Source organism: Choloepus didactylus, chromosome 2 (assembly GCF_015220235.1).
Source record: "Choloepus didactylus isolate mChoDid1 chromosome 2, mChoDid1.pri, whole genome shotgun sequence".
Classification (NCBI taxonomy): domain Eukaryota; kingdom Metazoa; phylum Chordata; class Mammalia; order Pilosa; family Megalonychidae; genus Choloepus; species Choloepus didactylus.
Window position 1 is genome coordinate 179201366 of NC_051308.1, and position 25647 is coordinate 179227012.

The 25647-nt window shown below is 38.5% G+C and overlaps 1 protein-coding gene across 3 annotated transcripts in view; it reads right to left on the minus strand.

Annotated features, from left to right (window-relative positions):
- PDE4B (phosphodiesterase 4B) overlaps nucleotides 1-25647 on the minus strand; it is a 528481-nt gene that overhangs the window by 116693 nt on the left and 386141 nt on the right. For all 3 annotated transcript variants that reach the window (XM_037826990.1, XM_037826991.1, XM_037826992.1), the window contains 2 exons: nucleotides 21499-21535; nucleotides 21305-21375 (listed from right to left, as the gene is read on the minus strand). In XM_037826990.1, the coding sequence (XP_037682918.1) occupies nucleotides 21305-21375; nucleotides 21499-21535 (108 nt within the window). The remainder of the gene's footprint in view (nucleotides 1-21304; nucleotides 21376-21498; nucleotides 21536-25647) is intronic.

Here is a 25647-nt window from a genome sequence, read left to right on the forward strand (position 1 = left end):
TTGTTGGCTGACTTTGGTTTCAAGAAAATACTGAAACAAATAACAGGATCAACTCTGTGCAAATATAGATATGAATTTGGGATATAACATTAGATGCAACTATCTCATTGCTGGAGACCTACTCTGTTTCATGAGTGTGGTTTGCTTTGGACCAAAGATGATACAAAAGGGCCATTTTTGGGAGTGGTCTCCAGCCAGAGTGTGGGAATAGGTTCAGGATCTGCTCTGTGTATGGCTCTTCTCGTCTTAATGTACATATTTTCTGAAGGTTCCTGTGGCTAAAATCCACAACTCTATGGAAGGACCAGATTCTTTGGAAACCAGTTTCAACTGACAGCCTAATAATCAGCAAGATTAGGCTCCCCTTCTCCCTGGAGCTATGCAATGTAGTAGCCCGAGTCTGGTTATGCTAAAGGAGCCTTTGAATTGTATCCTGTCTCTTCCTCTCCATTCCCTCCTGGTCCAGCACTTCACCCTTCACATTTTCATTTCTGAAAAAACCGTCTGGTGCTTCTATGCTCTCTGACCTTCATCAATTGCTCACATTCTTTCTGTTCCAAAGCCTTTAGGGACTTCTTTCCATAACACAGAAGACTCAACAGGTCTAGTGAATGGAAAGAGCACCACAAAGAGAGTCAGATTTCAGGTATGGCTCGGTGCTCACTAGAAGTAGTATGGTCTTGGGCGAGTCATTTTATCCCCCTAAGTTTCATTTCCTTATCCATAGAATGAGATTAATAATACCTGACATGAATATTGTTTATGGTGCTAGTGAATGAGAAGTGTTATATTGTTTCTGGGATTCAGCAAGAGAAATGTAGCTATCTTAAATAATAGCTCACATTTATTGAGCACCTACTGTGTGCTAGATGCTATTATAAGTGCTTTAGACATATCAACTCATTTAATCCTCAGATCAACCCTATTTTACACCTGAGGACATTAAGACACAGAGGGGTTATTTAACTTGCCCAAAGCTTTATTTTTTGAAAAGGTAGAATTAGGTTATGAAGCCAGTATATATGACCCAAAAGGGCATTTTCTGGAAAGAAAAATAGGAGGGGATGGCAAAGAGATCACTCCTGAAAAAAATTATTTTCTAAACAATTAGGGATCTTTCCCCACCAATTATTTATTCAGAAATTCATATGTATGAAGAATATTCATGGAGCATAAACTATACGTCGGCATTCTTCAATACTTGGGAATTCAAGAAAAATAAACATAATTTTCACCCTCAAGGACACAAGTGTAGTGATAGAGATCCATAAATAGGGTGTGATAAAGTTTGCAGAGCTCTGAGTAGACAAGAGGTGCACCTAATCAGGCTAGAAGGGATCAAGGAAATCTTTCTAGTGAAGGTGATACCAGAGATGAATCATAACAGACAAGCAGGATTTAGCCTGGCAGACACCGGAGACTGGAGAATGACATTTTAGGGAAAGAGGACGGTAAATCTGTAATTAGGATGGAGAACAGAACATGTTGGGAACAACTAGATCAGCATTGTTAGAATACAATTCCACATGGGCTGAGATCTGGTCTGATTGTTCATCACTTTGTCCCCTTACACTTCTCACTAGAATGTAAACCCTAAAAGAGCAAAGTATTTGTCTGTTTTGGCCACTATTATATCACCAGTGATGGGTACAAAGTAGTTGCTCAATAAATATTTGCTAAATGCATGCATACATGCATGAATGTATTATATGCACTAAATAAATACTTAGTTGAATTCATTAATAAATGAGTAACCGGGTACCACTGCAAAAGAGGATAAGACAAGCCTCTAGATTTCATGTATATTGCATTAAATAAACACAATTAACTACTAATAGAATTAACTTGGGTTGGATCATGAGGTGGCTTGGGTACCAAGCACCAGCATTTAAATTTTATCTTAATATGAGCCAACCACTGAAATGCTGAAGGTAGGAGAATGACATAGTCAGAGAGCATGTGAGAGCAATCACTCTAGGAGCCTCTTGGAGAGTAGTTTAGAGGAAAAGAGACCAATGTGGGAAATATTCCATCAGGGAATGCAGTCATCTCACAAGGAGGCTCAGAAACAAGTTATAAAACAATGAAGGGAAAAGTAAGCATTCTAAGCACGGGTTTACTTCCACCTTTTTAATGCATTTTTTAAAATTGTGAACTTTAATATATATACGTAACAGTGATAACTTTCAAAGTATGATTTAACAAGCAGTTAGAGAGCAAATTTCAAAGAATGTCATGGGTCAAGTTCCACAACTTTGGCTATTTCCATTATTGTAAAATATAACATACATACAGAAAGGTTTTAACTTTCAATGTACAGCTCAACAAGCAGTTATATAGGTAATTTCAAAAATTGTTATGGGTTACAGTTCCACAGTTTCAGTTCTTTCCTTTTTATGAAATATAGGGCATATGCAGAAAGGTGAAGACTTTCAAAGCACAATTCAATGAGTAGCTATAGAGTAAATTTCAAAGAATGTTATAGGTTACAGTTCCACTGTGTCATTTACCTCCTTCCAGCTATTCCAATACCCCAGCATCTAATATATATACATATATAAACATATGAATATTTATATAAAGTTTCAGTATTCATAGACCTTTGTTAAATCTTATCTTATTTGCTTCTACCCCTTCCTCTCACTTAATCTCTTTCTCCATCTTCAGGGGTGTCTAGGCAGTGAGCACCCTAATTTGTTCATATTGAAAGGGGGTGTCAACAGTATGGAGAAAGGGGCTGCATCTGACTGTTGTTCTTAAAGAGGATGTCGCCTCTGGGCTTTAGGACTTGTCTGGTGGATTGAAGTTTCTAAGAGATAACACTTAGTGAGTGAATCTTTTATAGAATCTCCGGTAGGGATCTAGGTATTTGGGACTACTTTTGGTAAGGGCATGGCACACTGTGGCCATTTGGGATGTCTAGCTGGAGCTTGCATAAGAGAAACATCTAGGATAGCCTCTCAAGTCTACTTGGGATCTCTCAGCCACTCTGATCTCAGCTTGTGACCATTCTTTTCCCCCCTTTTTGTCAAGTAGGCATTGTCAATCCCTCATTGCCAGGGACAGGCTTATTCCTGGGAGTTATGTCCCATGTCACCAAGGAGATTCATTCCCCTGGGAGTCATGTTCCTCGTGGAGGGGAGGTTAATGAATTTATTTGCCAAGTTGGACTTAGAGGGAGAAAAGCCACATTTGAGCAACAAAAAAGATTCCCTAGAGGTACCTCTTAGGCATAATTACAGGAAGGCTCAGCCTCCTATTTGCAGCCCTAAGTTTCACAAGAGTAAGCCTCAAGTTGAGGGTCTGATTTATTAAGTAGTGGGTTCCCAATTTCACTTAATATATATTCTATCCCAAGATGAACAGTCAGTTTCTCACATTATCTTCACTTAGTTGTACAATCATCATCACATTCAACTTTAAACAATTATCATAACATAAAACATCCCAGAGCTTTTATCAGCTGCTAATTATTCATCCCTAGTATTAGTGTAGACTTGTTAAGACAGTCCTATTAAGTATACTCATTAATACGCAATGGGTAGTTTTTCCATATACCACTCTATTGTTAACTCTCTGCACCAGTGTCATACCTTATATCATGCTAACACTTATTTAGGTTTGTGGTGCTACTTTGTGGTTTACATGCCTTTAAACAACCATTTATAAACATGTTTGCCTTCAATGTGTCACTGATACTTATAATCACATTAATGAACCATAGTCACACCTGTCCATTCCCATAACATTAAGTTCACCCTCATTATCATATCTATACATATTAGATTATCATTTCCCCTTCACTAGCTTCTGACTATCTCCAGGTCCCCTATATTCTACATTATAAGACACTTATTTTATATTTTTCATGGAGTTCACATTAGTGGTAACATATAGTATCTCTTTTTTTGTGTCTGGCTTATTTCACTCAGCATTATGTCTTCAATGTTCATCCATGTTGTCATGTTTCACAACCTCATTCCTTCTTACTGCTGCATAGTGTTCCATAGTATGCATATACCACATTTTGTTTATCCACTCGTCTGTTGAGGGACATTTGGATTGTTTCCATCTCTTGGCAATTGTGAACAATGACACTATGAATATCAATGTGCAAATGTCTGTCTGTGTCACTGCTTTCAGATCAGGGTATATACCAAGATGTGAAATTGCTGGATTGTAGGGTAACTAGATATCTAGTTTTCTGAGGAAATGCTGAAACATCTTCCACAGTAGCAGTACCATGATACAATCCCACCAGCAATGAATAAGAATTCCAATTTCTCCACATCTTCTCCAGAATTCGCAGTTTTCTGTTTGTTTAATGACAGCCATTCTTACTGGTGTGAGATGATATCTCATTGTGGTCTTGATTTGCATTTCCTAATAGCTAGTGAAGAATGAACATTTTTTCACGTCTTCTTTAGCCATTTGTATTTCCTCTTAAGAGAAATGTCTTTTCATATCTTTTGCCCATTTTATAATTGGGCTGTTTGTATTATTGTTGAGTTGTAGGATTTCTTTATATATGCAAGATATCAGTCTCTTATCAGATACATGGTTTCCAAATATTTTCTCCCATTATGTTGGCTGCCTCTTCAGTTTTTTGACAAATTCCTTTGAGGTACAGAAGCTTTTGATTTTGAGGAATTCCCATTTATCTACTTTTTCTTTTGTTGATTGTGCTTTGGGTGTTAAGGTCTAAGAAGCTACCTCCTATTACTAGGTCTTTAAGATGTTTCCCTACATTACCGTCTAGGAGTTTTTTGGTACTGTCTCTTATAATGAGGTCTTTGATCCACTTTGAGTTAATTTTTGTATAGGGTATGAGATATGGGTCCTCTTTCATTCTTTTACATATGGATATCCAGTTCTTCCAGCCCCATTTGTTGAAGTGACAGTTCTGTCCCAGTTCAATGGATTTGGGGGCCTTATCAAACATCAGTTGACCATAGATCTGGGGGTCTATTTCCAAATTGTCTATTTGATTCCACTGATCAGTATGTCTATCTTTGTGCCAATACTAGGCTGTTTTGACTACTGTGGCTTTATGGTAGGCTTCAAAGTCAGGAGGTGTAAGCTTTCCCACTTCCTTTTTCTTTTGTAGAATGCTTTTAGCAATTCAAGGCCCCTTTCCCTTCCAAATAAATTTGATAACTAGCTTTTCCAAGTCTGCAAAGTAGGTTGTTGAAATTTGGATTGGAATTGCATTGAATCTGTAGATCAGTTTGCATAAGGTTGACATCTTATCAACATTTTGCCTCCCTGTCCAGGAACATGAAATATCTTTCCATCTCTTTAGGTCTCCTTTTATTTCTTTTAGCAAAGTTATGTAATTTTCTGTGTAGAGGTCTTTTACATACTTGGTTAAGTATATTCCTAGGTACTTGATTTTTTTAGTTGATATTGTGAATAGAATCTTTTTTCTTGAATATCTCTTCAGTTAGGTCATTTCTAGTGTATAGGAACATTACTGACTTATGTGCATTAATTTTGCATCCTGCTACTTTGCTGAATTTGTTTATTAGTTCAAGTAGCTGTGTGGTCAATTTCTCAGTATTTTCCAAATATAAGATTTTATCATCTGCAAATAATGACACTTTTACGTCTTCCTTTCCAATTTGAATGCTTTTTATTTCTTTGTCTTGCTGGATTGCTCTGGCTAGAACTTCTAGCACAATGTTGAATAATAGTGGTGACAGTGGGCATCCTTATCTCATTCCTGATCTTAGAGGGAAGGCTTTCAGTCTCACCATTGAGTACTATGCTGGCTATGGGTTTTTCATATATGACCTTTATCATATCGAGAAAGTTTCCTTCAATTACTACCTGTTGAAGTATTTTTATCAAAAAAGGATGCTGAATTTTGTCAAACACTTTTGCAGCATCTATTGAAATGATCATTTGACTTTTTCCTTTTGATTTATTAATGTGTTGTATAACATTGATTGATTTTCTTATGTTGAACCACCTTTGCATGCCTAGGATGAACCCCACTTGGTCATGGTGTATGATTTTTTTAATGAGTCTTTGGATTTGAATTCCAAGTATTTTGTTCAGAATTTCTGCATCTGTATTCATTAGGGAGATTGGCCTGTAGTTTTCCTTTCTTGTAGCACGTTTATCTGGTTTTGGTGTTAGAGTGATGTTTGCTTCATAAAATGATTTAAGTAGTGTTCCATTTTCTTCAATTTTTTGAAAGAGTTTGACTAGGAATTGTGTCAATTCTTTCTGGAAAGATTGGTAAAATTCCCCTGTGAAGGCAGCTGGCCCTGGGCTTTTATTTGTAGGAAGGTTTTTGATGACTGATTGGATCTCTTTACTTGTGATTGGTTTGTTGAGGTCTTCTATTTCTTCTCTAGCCAGTCTAGGTTGTTCATGTTTTTCCAGGAAATTATCCATTTCCTCTAAATTGTCTAGTTTGTTGGTGTACAGTTGTTCATAGTATCCTCTTATGATTTTTTAAATTACTTCAGGATCCACAGTAATGTCCCCCCTCTCATTTATTATTTTGCTTATTTGGGTCTTCTCTCTTTTTTAGTTTGTCAGTCTAGCTAAGAATCTGTCAATCTTTTTAATCTTCTCAAAGAACCAACTTTAGTTTTATTTATTTTCTTTGTCTTTTGTTGTTGTTCTCCATATTATTTATTTCTGCTTTAATCTTTGTTATTTCTTTTCTTCTACTTGGTTTAGGATTAGTTTTCTGATCATTATCTAGCTTCTTCAGTTGTTACATTAGTTCTTTGATTTTAGCTCTTTCTTCCTTTTTAATATATGCATTTAGAGATATAAATTTCCCCCTGAATACTGCCTTTGCTGCATCCCGTAAGTTTTGATACATTGTGTTCTCGTTTTCATTAGTCTCTAGATACTTAGCAGTTGCTCTTGCAATTTCTTCTTTGACCCACTGATTATTTAGGAGTGTATTGTTTAACCTTCAGATATCTGTGAATATTCTGGATCATTGATGGTTATTGACTTCTGGTTGCATCCAATGTGGTTAGAGAATGTGCTTTGAATAATGTCAATCTTTTTAAATTTATTGAGGCTTGTTTTATGCCTCAGCATATGATCTATATGGAGAAAGTTCCACAAGCACAAAAGAAGAAGGTATATCCTGGTAATTTGGGATGTAATGCTACATATATGTCTGTTAAATCTAATTTGTTTATCACATTGTTTAGGTTCTCAATTTCCTTACTGGTCCTCTGTCTTGTTGTTTCAGCTATAAGAGAGAGTGGTATATTGAAGTCTCCCAGGATTATTGTGGAAACATCTCTTGCTTCCTTCAGTTTTGCCAATGTTTGTCTCATGTACTTTGGAGCACCTTGATTGGGCGCATAGACATTTATGATTGTTATTTCCTCTTGGTGAATTGTCCCTTTTATTAGTATATAGTGTCCTTCTTTGTCTCTTATGACATCCTTGCATTTACAGTCTATTTTATGTGAAATTAGTATTGCTAACCCTGCTTTCTTTTGCCTCTAGCTTGTGTGTAACACTTTTTTTCCCATCATTTCACTTTCAGTCTCTTTGTGTTACTGGGTCTAAGGTGAGTCTCTTGTAAACAGGATATTGATGGTTCATATTTTTAAATCCATTCTGCCAATCTATATCTTTTAATTGGGGAGTTTAACCCGTTCACATTCAATGTCATTACTGTGAAGGCAGTTCTTGAATCAGCCATCTTATCCTTTGGTTTTGAGGTGTCAGATCTATTTTTTCCCTCTTTCTTTATTTCCTTTAAGTTACCTTACTAATACTCTTCAGTTCTGCGCTTTTCTCCAGGCCTCTCTCTCCTGTCTTTTATTCTCAGTGGTACAGGTCCCTTTAGCATTTCTTGTAGGGCAGGTCTCTTGATAACAAATTCTCTTAGCAGTTGTTTTTCTGTGAAAATTTTAAGCTCTCCCTCAATTTTGAAGGAGAGCTTTTCTGGATAAAGAATTCTTGTCTTGCAATTTTTCTCTTTCAGAATTTTAAATATGTCATACCACTGCCTTCTCACCTCCATGTTGCCCACTGAGTAGTCAGTACTTAGTCTTATGTTGTTTCCCTTTTATGTGGTGAGTCATTTCTCTCTTGCTGCTTTCAGAAGTTGCTCCTTCTCTTCAGCATTTGACAATCTGATCAGAATATGTTTGGATTGGGTTTTATAGATTTATTCTATTTGGAGTTTGTTGGGCATCTTTAATTTGCATATTTATGCTGTTCAGAAGGGTTGCGAAGTTTTCCCCAACAATATCTTCTAATACTCTTCCTACCCCTTTACTCTTTTCTTCACCTTCTGGAACACCAATGATTCTTATATTTGTGAGCTTCATGTTGTCCATCATTTGCTGAGATCCACTTCAAATTTTTTTATTTTTTTCACCACTCCTTCTTTTGTGCTTTCACATTGAATTGCTCTATCCTCGAGTTTGCTAATTCTTTCCTCTACCTCTTCAAATCTGCTGTTACATGTCTCAAGAATATTTTTAATTTGATCATCAGTATATTTTATTTCCATAAGAGCTGTTATTTTTTTATTTATGCTTGCAAATTCTGCTTTATGCTCTTCTGGGGTCTTCTTGATGTCGTTTATATCCTTAGCTGTGATGTTTATGTATACTTCTTTGATTAATTGCTCCAAGGTCTGTGTCTCCTCTTGCTTTCTAATTTAGACATTTGGGTTGTCCATATCTTCTGGTTTCCTCATTTGGTTTATAATTTTCTGTTGTTTTTGGCCTCTTGGCATTTGCTTATCTTGATAGGGTTCTTCTAGGATATGAAGGATTATTTGAACATTTATCTGTAATTTGGCAGAGCTACTGCTTGGTGGAGTGAACTTTCTCTGTCCTACCAGCAGATGGCACCCTTGAGCCACCTCTTACCCTCAAGCCAGTTCTCCCCTAACTTCATCTATGCGCTGAGTGTGGGTCCAAACCATGTGGAATTCCAATCAGTGCACCAATTTTCCATGTGCACTGAGGACTGCCAGCCCTGTGGATGGGAGACATGCCCTGTACAGTCTGACAAGGAGTTCACCCCAGGACACAGTTGTGCTGGTTGTTCCCAGGACTGCAGATGGAGTACTCTGGGACTGCAGAGCTGTGCATCTCACCTTCCAGCTCCAATGCCCCACAGTCCCTGTCTGCCATGTGCCTGTGAGTCCCTGAAACTGTGGGAGGGCTCCCGGCACTTCTGTGTGTTGCCCTTGCTTTAGGCTGTGCACACCACAGCTTCTGTGGAGGAAGTATGGATGCTGTCACAAGTCCACCGAATCCCGAATTCCCTCAAGGGAGCTCTCAGCTGCAGGGCTGTGAAGGGTTATCTCCTCAGCCAACTGCAGAGATGGGGCGTAGAAAGCGTCTCGCTCCATGCTCGGTGGCCAGCAGCCTGGCAGCCATGGGGCTGTGAAGTGTTATCTCCCCAGCCAACTGCTAAGATGGTTGCATGGGGCATGGAAAGCTGCCCCCTTCTGCAGTCATCTACCTGCTCAGACTACCAGTCTCTGGCATGGGGGCTCTTGGCTGTGGGTCTGTGAGGGGTTATCACTCCAGTAAAGTGCTGAGGAGGGTGCACAGGGCATGGAAGACTGCTCCCCTCCACGCTCATCAGCTGGCTCAAATTATCCATTCCCCAGTGGCGTTCTGGGCCAAACACTCACTGGTCTTAAATGCAGTCTCTTGGCTTTTCCAGCTACATACTCACTATGTGGTGTAGAAGTCCCTACACAGCCCCTGGAACTCTAGAAATGCTGTTCTGGAGTGCTTTCTGTCCTTTATCTAGTGTTTTTCATAGAGGAGAATTTTGCTTTGTTTTTCCTAATCTGCTATCTTCCTATTTCCACTTTTAACAAACCCATTTATGAACATATGGATAAAAGCAAAATGGAACATCAACTAATACTTTCACAAACAGTTGCAAGTACAGTATTCTGTAGTCAACACTCTTAAAAACTCAGGAGATTTAGGGTTTGGCCCTGGTGTGTCTCTAACCTGTACACAGTTTTTAGCAAATCACTGGATTGCTGCTGGCCTGAGTTTCTCCTTCTGCAAAATGAAGGGGTTGAATCAATGGTCTCAAAAACTTCTTCCAGCTCTACTATTCCAGGATCATCAATGTCCTGATACTTTTTTTACAATAACCAATATAGAGCACAAAATTTCCCATTTTAACCACGTTTAAGTGTACAATTCAGAAGTATCCATTATATTCACAATATGTGCTACCGTCACTAACATTCATTACCACTCCTTTTTCATCACCTCAAGAGAAACTACTCATCCATTAAGGTAAAACTTCCTCTTCTTGCCTCATTGCCCCCCTCCCTCCCACCATGTAACCTAGAAACCACCATCTATCTCTATGAAGTTTTCTTCTTGAAGGTATTTCATATAAGCAAGATCATACTATATTTATCCTTTTGTGTCTGGCTTGTTTCACTCAACATGTCTTCAAGATTTATCCATGTTGCAGCATGCACTAGAACTTCATTCCTTTTTATGGCCAAATTATATTCCATCATATGGGTATACTACATTTTGTTTATCCATTCAACCATTGATAGACACTTAGGTTGCTTCTACCTTTTGGCTATTGTGAATAATGCTGCTATGAGCATTGGTGTATGAACATCTGTTAGTCCCTGTTTTCAATTCTTTTGGGTCTATCCCAGGAAGTGGGATAGCTGAGTCATTATGGTAATTTTATTTTCAAATTTTTGAGGAAGTGCTGAACTTATTTCCACAATGGCTGCACCATTCCACAGTGCCACCAGCAATGTATAAGTGTTCCTATTTCTCCACATCCTTGTTAACACTTATTGTTTTCTTTTCTTTTTTATTTTTTAGCTATTGCCATCTTACTGGGTATGAAGTGGTATCTCATTGTGGTTTTAGTTTACATTCCCCTGATACCTAAGTATGTTGACCGCCTTTTCAGATGCTTATTATCTCTTTGTATATCTTCTTTAGAGAAATGTCTGTTCAAGCCCTTAGCTCATTTTTTTTTAAATTAGGTTATTTGTCTTTGTTGTTGAGTGGTAGCAGTTCTTTATATACTCTAGATATTAAATTATCAGATGTATATTTCAGAATTATTTTCTCCCATTCTGTGGGTTTTCTTTTCACTTTGTTGACTGTGTCTTGTGTACAAACATTTTTAATTTGGATAAAGTCCATTTTACCTATTTTTTCATATGTTGCTTGTGCTTCTGATGTTATATCTTAGAAATCACTACCAAATCCAATGTTATGAAGGTTCTTCCTGTGCTTTTTTCTAGTTTTATGGTTTTAGTTCTTATATTTTGGTCCTTGATTTAGAGTTAATTTTTTATGGGATGTGAGGTAAGGGTCTAACTTCATCCTTTTGCATGTAGATATCCAGTTTTCCCAACATCATTTCCTGATGAGATCATTCTTTCCCCAATTAATGTTGGCACCCTTTTCAAAAGTCGGTTGATCATATATGGGAACCCTGTATTTTTTGCATAATTTATCTCTGAACCCATAACTCCTCTAATAGAAAAAAAAAAAAAAAACTGTTGGCCATAGACGTGTGGGTTTGTTTCTGAACTCTCAATTCTATTCCATTGGTCTATGTGTCTGTCTTTATTCCAGTACCATACTCTTTTGATTTCTCTGGCTTTTTGGTAAGTATTGAAATGAGGAAGTTTGAGACCTCCAACTTGATTCTTCCTTTGCAGTACTGATTTGGCTATTCTGGGCCCCTTGCAATTTCATATGAATTTGAGGATCAAACTTTCCATTTCTGCAAATGAGGTTGCTGGGATTTTGATACATTGAAGCTGTAGCTTTGGGTAATATTGACATCTTAATAATATTAAGCATTCCAATCCTTCCAACAACACAGGGTTTGTTGCCATTTATTTCGGTCATTTTTATTTCTTTCAGCAATGTTTTGTAGTTTTCAGTGTACAAGTCCTTCACCTCTTAGTTAATTTTATTCCTAGGTATTTTATTCTTTTTTGAAATATTGTGAGTGGGATTTTTAAAATTTCAATTTCAAAATATTCTTTGGTGGTGTATAGAAACACAGCTGATTTTTAAGTGTTAATCTTGTAGCCAACAATTTTGTTTAATTTATTTATCAATTGTAGTAGTTTTTTGTGGATTTTTTTGGGATATTCTATATAAAGGACCATGTCAACTGTGAAAAGAGATAGAATTTACTTTTTCCTTTCTGATTTGGATGTCTTTTCTTTCTTTCTTTCTTTCTTTCCTTTTTTACCTAATTGGTCTGGAAGGATTTCCAGTGCAATGTTGAATAGCAGTGATAAAAGTGGGCATCTTTGTCTTTTTCCTAATCTGAGGGGGAAGTTTTTCCGTCTTTCACTGTTGAATATAAGGAGAGTCATGTTTTTTATATGTTTTCCCTTTATCATGTTAAGGAACTTACCTTTTATTGCTATTTTAGTAAGGGTTTTTTTTGTTTGTTTGTTTTTGTTTTTGTTTTTATCATGAAAGCATGTTGGATTTTGCCAATCCATTTACATCCAGTGTAATTATACTGATAAGGCTGGACTGACTTCTGCCATTTTGTCCTTTGCTTCTTATATGCCTTAAATCTTTTATATCCGTCTTTTCCTTTATTGCCACTTTATTTTGTGTATAGTTGATCTTTTGTGATGTAACCTAACCTAGTAATTTGAAAAAAATACCAACTTAGCTTCAGTGTCATACACTGTTCCTATACCTCTCTGTTCCTATACCCATTCCTATACTCACCGTTCCATTTCCCCTTTTTATGTTGTTTTTGCCACATATTACCTCTCTATATTTTGAATGCCCATAACATTAAAATATGATTATTTCTCACTCAATTATATTCTAAATCTTATAGCAAATAAAGGGTAAAGTTACATACTGAGGACAAAATATTCTCAGGTTTGCATTTACCCATGTAATTTCCTTTAACGGAGACCTTTAATTATTCATTCTACTCCAACCTACTATCTATTGTACTTTCCTTTCAACTGGAAGAACTCTTTTGGCATTTTTTTGTAGAGCAGATCTCTTGGTGACAAAATCGCTCAGTTTTTATCTGTGACTAGAATGTCTTAAACTCTCCCTCATTTTTGAAGGACATTTTTACCAGATATAGCCTTCTTGGAGGCTGGCAGTTTTCTTTTTAAGTACCTTAAATATGTTGTACTACTGCCTTCCCATCTCCATGGTTTCTGATGAGAAATCAGCACTTAATCTTAATTAGGATCCCCTGTGTGAATTCCCCAGGAGAAGCAGGCTGGTGTAGAGACGGAAATTCTCTCTTCTGAAAGCTGAAATCATTGCTTCTCCTTTAAAGTCTTCAATTGATTGGATGAGACTTCTCTCACTGTTGAAGGCAATCTCCTCAGTTGGTTGTTGATATAATCAGCAATAGATGCAATCAACTTACCAGTGATTTAAGTCCACAAAATATCTCCATGGGTACAATCAAGATAGTGCTTATTTGACCAAACAACTGGGCACCATAAACTGGTCAAGTTGACACATGAACTTGAGCATCACGGTCCACTCCTTCTCAACCTGGCAGCAATATGCATCTCCTTAAACACACTTACTCCCTAAAAAAATCCACTAACAGTCACTTTTTCACCTAACAATATTCAATTATCCTGCATCCAACCAGAAATGCATTAGCTCTTTCCAGAATAGGGTGCAGGCCCTTGGGTAATATTTACTTTTAAACTTGATATCCTATAACTTAAATACTATACTATAAAGCTATTACAACTTATGCCATATGATAAGGGGGTAAGATAAGAAAGAAAACAGATATTTGCTTTATGTGCATATACAAACATACCCATAACAAAACAAGGAAGAAATATTCATAGCTATTATAATCCTATTGTTTCTGTAAGTGGGTACATGGTCTTAGATCATACTTATAACTACCTTCTTCCACTACCCATTCCATATTGCCTTTATCTGCAGCAAAAACCTCAGCTGGCCATGGTTCTTTGCCTGATGGGGTGACCCAAACCTTCATTCCTGAAGTGTCTGAGCCATTGGTAGTCCTGCCTGGTTTGATTGTTTTAGTTTTCCACTTAGGGCATTGTGGCACTAAGAGACACCCTAAGAGATCTCTTGTATTCCAGGTAAACTCTTCTTAACCTCCACTGTGTAGTTGCAGTCCTATTTCCCCTTAATAGTCAGGATCAATCACCCCAGCGAGTACAGCAATTCCCTTGTTTGCCTTTTGATGCAGAGGCATGAGAAGCCTCAAATGGCTAGAGTCAGTCTTAACTTCCAAGTCAATGGAATCACTATTGTGTCTCCTGGTGGAAGTACTCCTCCTTTTTGAACTAAAACCTGTATAGACCAGCATACCGTAAGTTTGCAGAGACAGGAAGCAAAAATTTTTCTAATGGATCATTAGGGGTAATCATGAGTGGTGCCTCTCCCCACCACCCCTTGATTCCTGGACTTGTGAATCCTGGCTATGGGAGAAACAGCACCACAGAGTGATGCTGAATTAAAGCATACATAGCTTCCTGGAGAACATTGCCTCTGCCCTGCAAGGTATTGCCACCTAGTTGGCACCATAATTGAGTCTTCAAAAGGTCATTCCACTCTTCTATTAGTCCAGCTGCCTCAGGATGATGGGAAACATGGTAAAACCAGTGAATTCCATGAACATGTGTCCATTACAACCCTTCATTTGTTGTGAAGTGGGTTCCTTGATCAGAAGCAATGTTGTGGGGAATGTCATGACAGTGTATAACAGATGCTGTAAGTTCACAAATGGTAGTTTTGGCAGAAGTATGGTGTGCAGAGAATGTAAACCCATATCCAGAGTTTGTGTCTATTCCAGTTAGAACAAAACACTCTCCATTCCATGAGGAAAGTGTTCCAATGTAATCAACTTGCCACCAGAAACCAGGCTGATCACTTGGGGACCAAGCGTTGATCTCTCCTGCAGGCAGATTGGGCACTCAGAAGTGGTTGTAGCCAGGTTGGCCTTGGTGAGTGGAAGTCCATGTTGGTGAGTACATGCATAATCTCCATCCCTACCATCATGGTCATTTTGTTCATTATCCCATGGGGCAATGACAGCAGTGGCTGGAGAAAGAGGCCAACTGGAATCTACAGAACGAGTGTTCTTATCCACTTGATTATTAAAATACTTCTCTGCTGAAGTCATTCTCTGGTGAGCATTCACATAGGACACAAATATCTTCATTTATTTTGCCCACTCAGAAAGGTCTATCCACATACTTCTTCCCAGACCTCTTTGTCACCAATTCTCCAATCTCATTCTTTCCAAGTCTTTGACCATCCTGCTAAACCATTGGCCCATGAATCAATATACAAATGCACCTCCAACCATTTCTCCTCCCAAGCAAAATGAATAACCAGGTGCACCTGGTTATTCCACCCACTGGGAGGAGTTCACCTCACCACTGTCCTTCAGAAACACCCCACATAAGAGCTATAGTGCTGCAACTATCCACTTCTGGGTGGTACCTGTATATTGCATAGAACCATCTGTAAACAAGGCCCAAGTTTTCTCTTCCTCAGTCAACTGATTGTAAAGAACTCCCCTAGAGGCCATAGCTGTGCGATGGGAAATAGAAGGTAATGTGGCAGGTTTGGGGGCCATGGGCATTTGGGGCACTTCCTCATGTAACTTACTTGTGTCTTCAGGAACTGTTGAGCCCTATCTTTTATAATCAATTTCCATTTTATGATGGAGTGCTGCTGTGCATGCCTAATTTTATGACTTGGTGAGTCAGACAATACCCAGTTCATGATAGTCGACTCAGGTCTCATGGTAACTTGGTAGCCATGGTTAAGCGTTTGTCTCTACTAAGGCCCATTAACAGGCCAAAAGTTGTTTCTCAAAAGGAGAGTAGTTATCTGCAGAGGATGGCAAGACTTTTGTCCAAGATCCTAAGGGTCTGCATTGAGATTCTACTAAAGGGGCCTGCCAAAGGCTCCAGAAAGCATCTCTATTTGTCACTGACACTTCCAGCACCATTGGATCTTCTGGATCATATGGCCCAAGTGGCAGAGCAGCTTGCACAGAAGCCTGGGCTTGTTGCAGAGCATCCTCTTATTCTGGTCCCCACTCAAAATAGGTAGCTTTTTGGGTCACTTGGTAAATGGGCTGGAGTATCACTCCAAAATGAGGAATGTGTTGTCTCCAAAATCCCAAGAGGCCAACTAGGCGCTGTGCCTCTCTTTTGGTTAGCAGGAAGGAGAGATGAAACAGTTTATCTTATACCTTAGAAGGTGTATCTCTACATACCCCACACACTGGATACTAGGAACTTACACTGAGGTAGAAGGCACCTGTATTTTTGTTGGATTTGCCTCCCACCCTCTGACATAAAAATGCCTTACTAATAAGTCCAGAGTAGTTGCTACTTCTTGCTCACTAGATCGAACCAACATATATCATCAATATAATGATAAGTGTGATGTCTTATGGGAGGGAGAGATGATCAATGTCCATGCAGACTAGATTATGACATAGGGCTGAAGAGTTGAAATACCCCTGAGGTAGGACAGTGAAGGTGTATTCCTGACCCTGACAGCTGAAAGAAACTGTTTCTTGTGGTCTTTACTCACAGAAATTGAGATAAAAGTGTTTGCTAGATCAATCGCTGCATACTATTCACTGGGGAGGGTTGATTTGCTCAAGCAACAATACCACGTCTGGAACAGCAGCTGTAATTTGAGTCACCACCTGGTTAAGTTTATGATAATCCACTGTCATCTTCCAAGATCTGTTTTTTTGCACAAGCCAAATAGGAGCGTTAAGTGGGGATGTGATGGGAATCACCACACCTGCATTCTACAAGTTGTTGATGGTGGCACTAATCTCTGCAGTACCTCCAGAAATCTGATACCACTTTTGATTTACTATTTTGCTGTGTAGAGGCAGTTCAAGTGGCCTCCACTTGGCCTTTCCTGCCATAATAGCTCTCACTCCACAAGTCAGGAGATTCTGCCAGTTGCTGAGTATGTCTATTCCAATTATGCATTCCAGGACTGGGGAACTAACCACAGAATGGTCTTGGGACCCACTGGACCCACTGTGAGATGGGCTTAACCTAAATCTCCATTGATCACCTGACCTCCATAAGCCCCTACTCTGGTGGGTCACAGTGACATTTTAGGTCTCCTGGAATTGATGTCACTTCTGAGTCAGTGTCTAATAAATCCCCCAAATGTCTGATCCTTTCCTTTTCCCCAAGGCACAGTTACCCTGGTAAAAGGCCATAGGTCTCTTTGGGGAAGCATGGTATAAAGATTAACAGAATAAATTTTTGGTAGTTAACAGAGTCCATTCCCCAAGGGGGCTTAGCCTTTCCTTCATCAATGGACTCTGAGTATGTAAACTGTCCCAACTCTGGGAATTAATTAAGGGGCTGTGACTCACTGTTTCTGTAATTCAAGTTAGACTTTTGTTGACTTGACTTAGAACACTTCTGCTTATACAGATCAAGTAAGAAATTGGTAGACTGCTTGTCTATTTTACTTCTGCATCCCCTTTTATTTACTAGCCAATGCCATAAGTCTATGAGAGTCAGACTATTTTGTTTGCTGCTTTGAATCTGCTGTCCATTATTGTAGCCATGCCCACCTTGTCTTTCTGCTGTCTCTTGGCTTCTGCCAACCAGGGATCTGTTCATCCCCATTGTGTTTAAGGACCCCAGGTCAGTGACAGTAGTTCCCATAGTAACATCTGACTGTGCTGGTTTGAATCTATTATGTACCCAACAAAAGCCATGTTCTTTTAATCCAATCTTGTGGGTGCAGGTCTATTGTGGATGGGATATTTTGTTTAGATTGTTTCCATGGAGATGTGACCCTGCCCATTCAAGATGGGTCTTAATCACCTTTACTGGAGTCCTCTATGAGAGGATAAAAGACAGAGACATTCTGAAGAAAGCTCAGAGACACCTGAGAGAAATGCCCAGAGGCACTTAGGAGACAGCCGTTGAAACCAAAACTAGGAGAGAAGCTAAGAAATGAAATCCAGAGTGTCACCCAGAAAAACTAAGAGAGGACCCCCAGATGCTTAGAGAGAAACACTCTGGGAGAAACAAGCACAGGAGCTGAGTGACAGAAGCTAAGACAGAAGCCCAGAGATATGTTGGAGAAAGCAATGGAAACCAGAAGCAAACCCCAGGAGAGGCCCAGCAGACTCCGGTCATCTGCCTTCCAATGTGACAGAGAAACCCCAGATGCCCTTGGCCTTTCTTCAGAGAAGGTGTCATCCTATTGATGCCTTAATTAGGACATTTTCATGGCATTAGAACTATAAATTTGTGAACTAATGAATCCCCATTGTAGAAGCCAATCCATTTCTGGTGTTTTGCATTTCAGCAGCTTTAGCAAACCAGAACACTGACCTAGAGAGAATAGAAGCCACAAAGCTCTTCAGGGATGACAGAGTTAGTCTCACAAATTTATTCCTCACAGTCCTGGTGAAACGTATGTCCTCTGGACATTCCTGGGGTGGTTGAGCAGGTCTTACACGATAAATCCACTCTAACATTCCAATCTCTCTAAGCCTTTGAGTCCCCTCATTGACATTATGCCAGGGTGGTTCTGGCATTTCGACCTCAGGTAATGTCAACCACCTTTTGGTCCACTGAACAAACTGGTAGAGCCCTTTCTATCCCCTTGAGCTACAACATTGAATCCAGAATCTCTGCTTAGTGGGCCCATATCAATAAATTCAGCCTGATCCAACTTTGTATTCCTTCCACCATTATCCCCCAGCCTAATTATCCATTCCCTTGATTTCTGGGAAATCATGTAGTTCTGTTGGAGAGTAGTGCATGTCCTCATGGGTCACACTTTGTACCTCAACTTTAGGGTCTGTTGGGACTTCAGTCTAATTATAGGTCTAGAAGCAAAGAGGCATGGTGGGTGTGGGTCATGAGAAGAATTAGAAGTGTCTGGGGAGGCTTAGGGCACTCCATTGCAATTTCATCTGGTAAAACAGGATTACTCTCTTCAGACAGAAGAGTGAGGGCTGTTTGCTCAGGGGAGATAGTTACAGGCACATCAGGCACAGCAGGGTTAATCTCTTCATGTGGAAGTTGGATGGCAGATTCCTCAGGCCAGATTGGAGGTTGGGAGGCTGATTTCTAAAGGCAAACCAATGCAGGCTTATCTGGCAAAGACTCGGCAAAATCTAGTGTTTCAATATCCCCACCACAATCATTATCAACCCATATGTCCCCATTCCAATTTTCAGGATCCCATTACTTTCCAATCAATGCCCTCACTTCAGACACCCTGAAAGGTTGGGAATTTAGTTTATGTTGTAGTTCAGCAACTTGCACAATGAGACCCTCGGTCTGGTCTCAAGAAATATGAAGTCTGCAGCTACACAAAATAAGAGTTTCTTTCAGGGCACACATAGAAACTTTCATGTCCTTAATGGGGCACTTAAGTTGCAAATTTGAAGGCTTAATCTCATTCTTTTCTTTTATACCTGTCTGCATCATATTTAGAAACAACCAGCCAATATCATTATACCTTTTAACTCCACAAAACTCTATTAAGGTGTCAAAAACACTCTCACTGAGAGACTTGCGTCTTATAAGCATTTGAATAGCTGTATCCAGTGGTGATGTTTCACATATTTCTATTGCCAACTCACACCATGAACCATCAGTGTCGTCTTGATTACTGGAAATACAGTCACCAGTGCTTTTGAATCTAATTAGATTAGAGAACCAATTCCAAAAACCCTAAAACCAACTCAGAAATCTCATCCTTAAGATTCTGTTTCTCAGGAACAATTCCTGGTACCAAAGATGTGTTATTCACGGTTCTCTAGAGAAATAGAACTGACAGGAGATGTCTGTAATCATTATGAGATTTTTACAAGAGTTGTCTCACAAGACCGTGGGGATAGGCAAGTCCAAATTCCATTGGGCAGGCTGCAAGCTGGGAACTCTGATGAAGGTTTTTGATGAATTCCCCAGGAGAAGCTGGCTGGCTAAAGTAGAGATGGAAATTCTTTCTTCTGACTTCTGAAATCATCACTTCTCCTTTAAAGCCTCCAATTGATTGGATGAGACTTCTCTCATTGTTGAAGGCAGTCTCCTCAGTTGATTGTAGATGTAATCAACCATAGATGCAATAAAATTATCCTCACAGTAACAATCAGGCCAGTACTTGCTTGACCAAGCAGCAGGGCACCATAAACTGGCCAGGTTGTCACATGCACTTAATCATCACACACTGCCAACTTGGTGATAGCATGTCCCGAGAGGATCTTTTAAAACATGTAGAATGATGGATTGCATAGCGCTTAGACCAGATTCATCAACTGATATGATTTTAGAGAAGAAAGTTACTGCAGAGAATATTCAATACAAATCCTCCACTCTAAGATGAGGAATCCAAGGTACAGCAATGTTAATTGAGATGAACAAGGTCATGTAGTTAGTTGATGGCAGAGGAGTAGACAAGACCATTCTCTGACCTTATTCATCAAACTTCATAGGCAATTTTGACTAGAAATTTTTTTTGGTAGCTTCAGGTTTAAGTATGAATTTCTGAATTCATTAATAGCTCAATCCAAAACAATTTTAATGGAATTTATGACCATTATTGTTAAATGTACTTTCCAAAGTGGTAAATATAAAAGTTAACAAAAAATCCTCACTTCATTCTTCCATTTACTGAACTTCTACTATATGCTGTTAAGGGTTTTGTGAAGGTTGAATTACATACCCCAGAAAAATAAAGAAACAAACATTTTCTTAACATTTATGCATTCCTGTGGGTGTGAACCCATTGTAAATAGGAACTTTTGAAGATGCTATTTTCAGTTAAGTTTTGGCCCAACTGAGTGAAGTTGGGTCTTAATCCTATTATTAGAGGCTTTATGACAGAAAGCCATATGGAGAAGTGGAAGCTGGCAGTCAATAGAACCCAGAAGAGAAAAGATAGGACATCACCATGTGATGGGAAAACCAGGGATTGCCGGCCAGCCGGAATGCTAATAATCCTGGGAAGATACAAGCCTTCTAGCCTCTGAAACTATGAGTCAATACATTCCTGTTGTTAAGCCAACCCACTGTGTGCTCTTTGTCATAATAGCCAGAAAACTAAGACAGATAAAAAGATAAATAAGATGATCTCTAATATCTTAATAGTTCTAAATATCCTATTTTCAAACTTCTTTGTGTATCCTAACTTAACTGTAAATGACAAATTTCCATGCAGTAATCATTTTTGAAAAGTGCTGTTTGATATGTTTGCCTTTATGGAAGAGATTATTAAATAGCTTATCTAAATTCCACAAAAATCCCGGTGCTTACTTGTTGGATGTTCCATGAAGGTTTGTCAGTATAGTGAAGTTGTTTCTCACACTTCGCAAGCTGGCAAGGACCTATAAGGAAATATTTTAAATGGTTAGGAACAAAAGCAAGCAAATGGTCAGGTTCAGACGCCATGCTCTGGAAACCACACCAGAGACCCAGTGAGGATACACAAGGGCCAGCATAATACATACCTGGGCAAAAGGCGTTACAATCAAGTCATCTCCATGTCTGGTAAAAAGAGAAAAGAGACATTTAAAAACACATTGGAAATATACCTGTGACATAAAAGCTATAGTATTAAACTTTATCAGTATTATCACAGAGATGTTATAAAAGTCCTTCCACCTGGATGTAAGACTGGCTTGACAATTAGGAGTAATTGAAACTTGAAAGAAAAAAAAAATAGTACCAGGTTCATGGCTCCGGGATTTACAGTGAGTATACTTCAAAGCAACTGCAAGGAAGCATATATCCTCAGGGTATAGTCCCATTAAACAGTAAGCCCAGCGTATTCTAATCCAAAAAGCAACTTGTGGGTTTTAGTTGCCAGAGCCAGGAAAATCAATGGGAGGGCTGCTCACAGGCACATACAGTGTTGGAAAAAATGGCGTAACAGTCTGGATAAAGGTTAACTTTGGATTTCCTGGCTTTTGTTGATTTGAACCACAGCCTTAATGCCATTTAAATACAGCTTTCTGTCTGGGAATCCCATTAGTTTTGTTTTTAATGTAATTTTTTTCTTAAGGTACCCAAGGAAAAGCTTTCAAAGGGAGTGTACAGACTGAGGTTACCATTACCATACCACGTCACTCATCTTGCCTCAAAGACCTTGTTAAGTTGTACCTAGTGTTATGTCATACTGTACTTAGGAACGGTCAAAAGGGTATTTTTAAAAGTGTATACTCTCTTCGGCACAAGTTTTGATAAATCTACTTCAGCCCATATTCAGCAAGCTCTCCATTAAAGTCATTAGAAGGCATGTTGGCTGGAGCTGCAGTCACAAAATCAGGCCACCTGCTGTCACCACGGGAATCATATAGCAGCGTGGAAGTCAGTGACAATGAGCTTCCCCCATTCTCCTGCATATCTTCTCTGTCTTCATGCTCACCATACAAATATGGCACCTTACTTTTTAACAATGTGGGTGCAACCAGTAATTATGAAGCACTGGGGATCCAGGGCTGAACAAGACATACATGTTATTCTCGGACTTCTCTAGCATAAGATTTCAATTTTTTATTTTGAAATAATTTCAAACTTATAGGACGGTTGCAAAAACAATACAAAACCTGTATGGAGAACTCAGAACACACCTCACCTAGATATCCAGAGTCATCAAATTTTAACATTTTGCTACATTTGTCATATCATTTTCTAGCCCCCTTCTCTCTACCTCTATCTCTTTCTTTATCTCTATCTCCAGTTCTATCAGCTCTATCCCTATTTATCATTTTTTTAAACACTTGAGAGTACGTCGTATATATCATGCTCCTCAAACACTTAATATATCCATGTACATTTCCTAAGTACAATGATATTCACTTAGGTAACCACCTTAAGTACAGTTATCAAGTTCAGGAAATTTAAGATTGATATCAATCATCTAGTCTATATTCCAATTTTTTCATATGTCCCAATACTCTCTTTTTAAGCCTTTTCTCCTCCATTATTAGATCCAGTCCATGACCATGTATTTTATTTCATTGTGATTGTTCAGTCTCTCTCTCTTTTTATTAAATTGTGGAAACATATATACAACATAAACTTGATCATCTCAACCACTCCCAAGCATTACATTCAGTGGGATTAATCGCATTCACAGTGTTGTGCTACCCTCACCACTATCCATTACCAGAACTTTCCCATCATCCCAAACAAAAGCCCTGCACCTGTTTGACATTAACTCCCCATTTCTCCACCTCACCCCCAACCCTCACCCCATCCCTGGTAACCTGGATTCTATTTTCTGTCCCTATGAATTACTTTGGGGTCTTTAATTAACAAATGTACTTTATTTTCCATCTTCGTATTTAGCTAGAATCCCCTGTATTAATTGAAACTATAGCATTATTTGTTTCATGCTCATTTTGTACAGTTAAAAAAAAAAAAGAAAAAGAATAACAATAACAAACATTTCTTGAGTGATTACCATATGTCAGGCCTTGTGTGAAGCGCTTTACCTGCATATTATCTCATTTAATTCTTCCAGTAAGACAGTGAGGCATGTACTCTTAATATTCTCATTTTAGAAATGAAAACAAGACCTAGAGTAGTTAAGAAATTGGCCTGTATCATATAGCTTGTAAATGGAAGAGCTGAGACTACGTGATTCCAAAAGCTTGTGCTTTTAACCACTAGGTTGCCTATTTTACGATGACCCCGCATAGTTGATGAACCCGAATTGTACAAAATCCATGCTTCCAAACAGGTTGCATTACGGTAGGGGAGACCAAAAAATATTCAAAAACCTCACATTGACTTTATAAATTTAGTATGAGAAATACAAATGATGGAGATACTTAGGAGGATCCAAAGGAAAGGTGATAATTACAGGTTAGAGGGAATAGGAAAAGCTTGATTGAATGGAGGGGTCTTTGAAATGAACTTTGACGGGCAGGCTTCAAAAAAGACAGGGATGACAGGTGCTTTCAATGAGAGAAACGGTGAAAACAAAGGTACTGAAATGGGAAAGTACTGAACATGTTCACTGAGATGCTTGGTTACTTGTTTTATAGATAATAAAGCTAGAAAGATCCCACCTCCACGGCCATATTATGGGCACTCTGAGCAAAAGTTGTGGAGTTGGTGCTGAATTCACTGGGAAGAAGTGAGTCCTCTAAGGTTTTTAGTGAGACAGGAAGTGTAATAAGAAAACAGAAAAGTGCTTTAGAAAGAAAAAGGCTATGGATTGGAGTGGAGACAGGTATGGAAAGAATAGTTTGCAGGATATTACAGTCATTCCTTACAGGAATAGGTAAGGCAGAGAAAGAAACAGGAAAAGACAATTCAAAGACACCCTGGAGGTTCTTGCAAGGACTTGGCATTTAATTGGATAAGGAGTCATAAAGAATTTTATTTTCAGTTTTCAAAATGACTAGGAATATAATGAAGTCTTGAGTAGAAATAAGAAAGCACGTAGTAGTTGGGGAAGGACATCAGTTTTCCATCTGCTACCTTTTAAGGTACTGAGAGACATCCAGGTTGAGACATCAAGCAGGAAGATTGACATACGGGAATCAGAGCTATAGATTTACGAATCACCTTCAATAGCGGGGATAGTTAAAACATTGCTATAGCTAAAACAATGGCAGGGGATGGCTTCCTGAGGCAGTACATAGAGAGAGGGAGCCCAAGGAAGAGCCTCGGGACATCCCAATCAAGAGACAAAAGAGGAGACAGAATAATGTTATAAATGCAAGGTGGCAAATTGTACCAAAACTGTCCCTTCCAAAACTATTTTCTTGACATGGTCTTTAAGATGAGTGAAATATTTTGCTATTTGCTTTAATTTCTGATGTGAAATATAATTGTTCATAAGACATTGGAGTGATTTGGGGACAAGATAATGGGAGTTCAAGACAAGAAGATCTACAGCTCTTGGGTTTCTGGACTCTAAATATCCCATGAAAGCTAAATTATATAACCAAATCTCATGCATATATAGTGCCCAGAGCTAATGGATTGTTGAATGAATTGGGGAACTACTAAAACTACATAAACTAATGTTTAAAGAAAGGTAAACATTAACAGGGCACTATGTCGACAGGATTTTATCATTATAGAACTTTTCAAGTTTAGGAAAGCAGACATTCTGCAGCAAGAAATGAGTTTACAGATCCCTATCATATGATCTCTTAAAGGAATTCAGCTGCAAAAGTTAATGCTGTAAGTCACACAATAGCTGCTAGAGAAATTATCAAATAATTTATAGAAAGCAAGTACCAGGAAAGGAAACAAACAAAAAATATTGTTTGAGCACAGCCAGGTTATTTATGGAACTATTCTGGATTTTAAATATCACAATTTGATATGTTACTAATTAAGAATAAAATGATATGGAAATAACTAAACACTTGTTTGGTTATGAAAATGAATGTATTTCTTAATTTTCCAAACCAGTAGAGACGGCAATGCCTCTAGGAGTAAGAACAAATATTCAGAACCATTGCATGAGCAACATCTAGTGACAAAACTAGCACATTACAACTTTACAGACTAATTGGAGAAAACTAGCACATTACAACTTCACAGAATAATTGGTCATAGCATTGAATGTAGGTCTACTCTAAACAAGGAAATGGCTTTCTAGAAAGTAAAATTGCTACTTCTCAAAACTACAC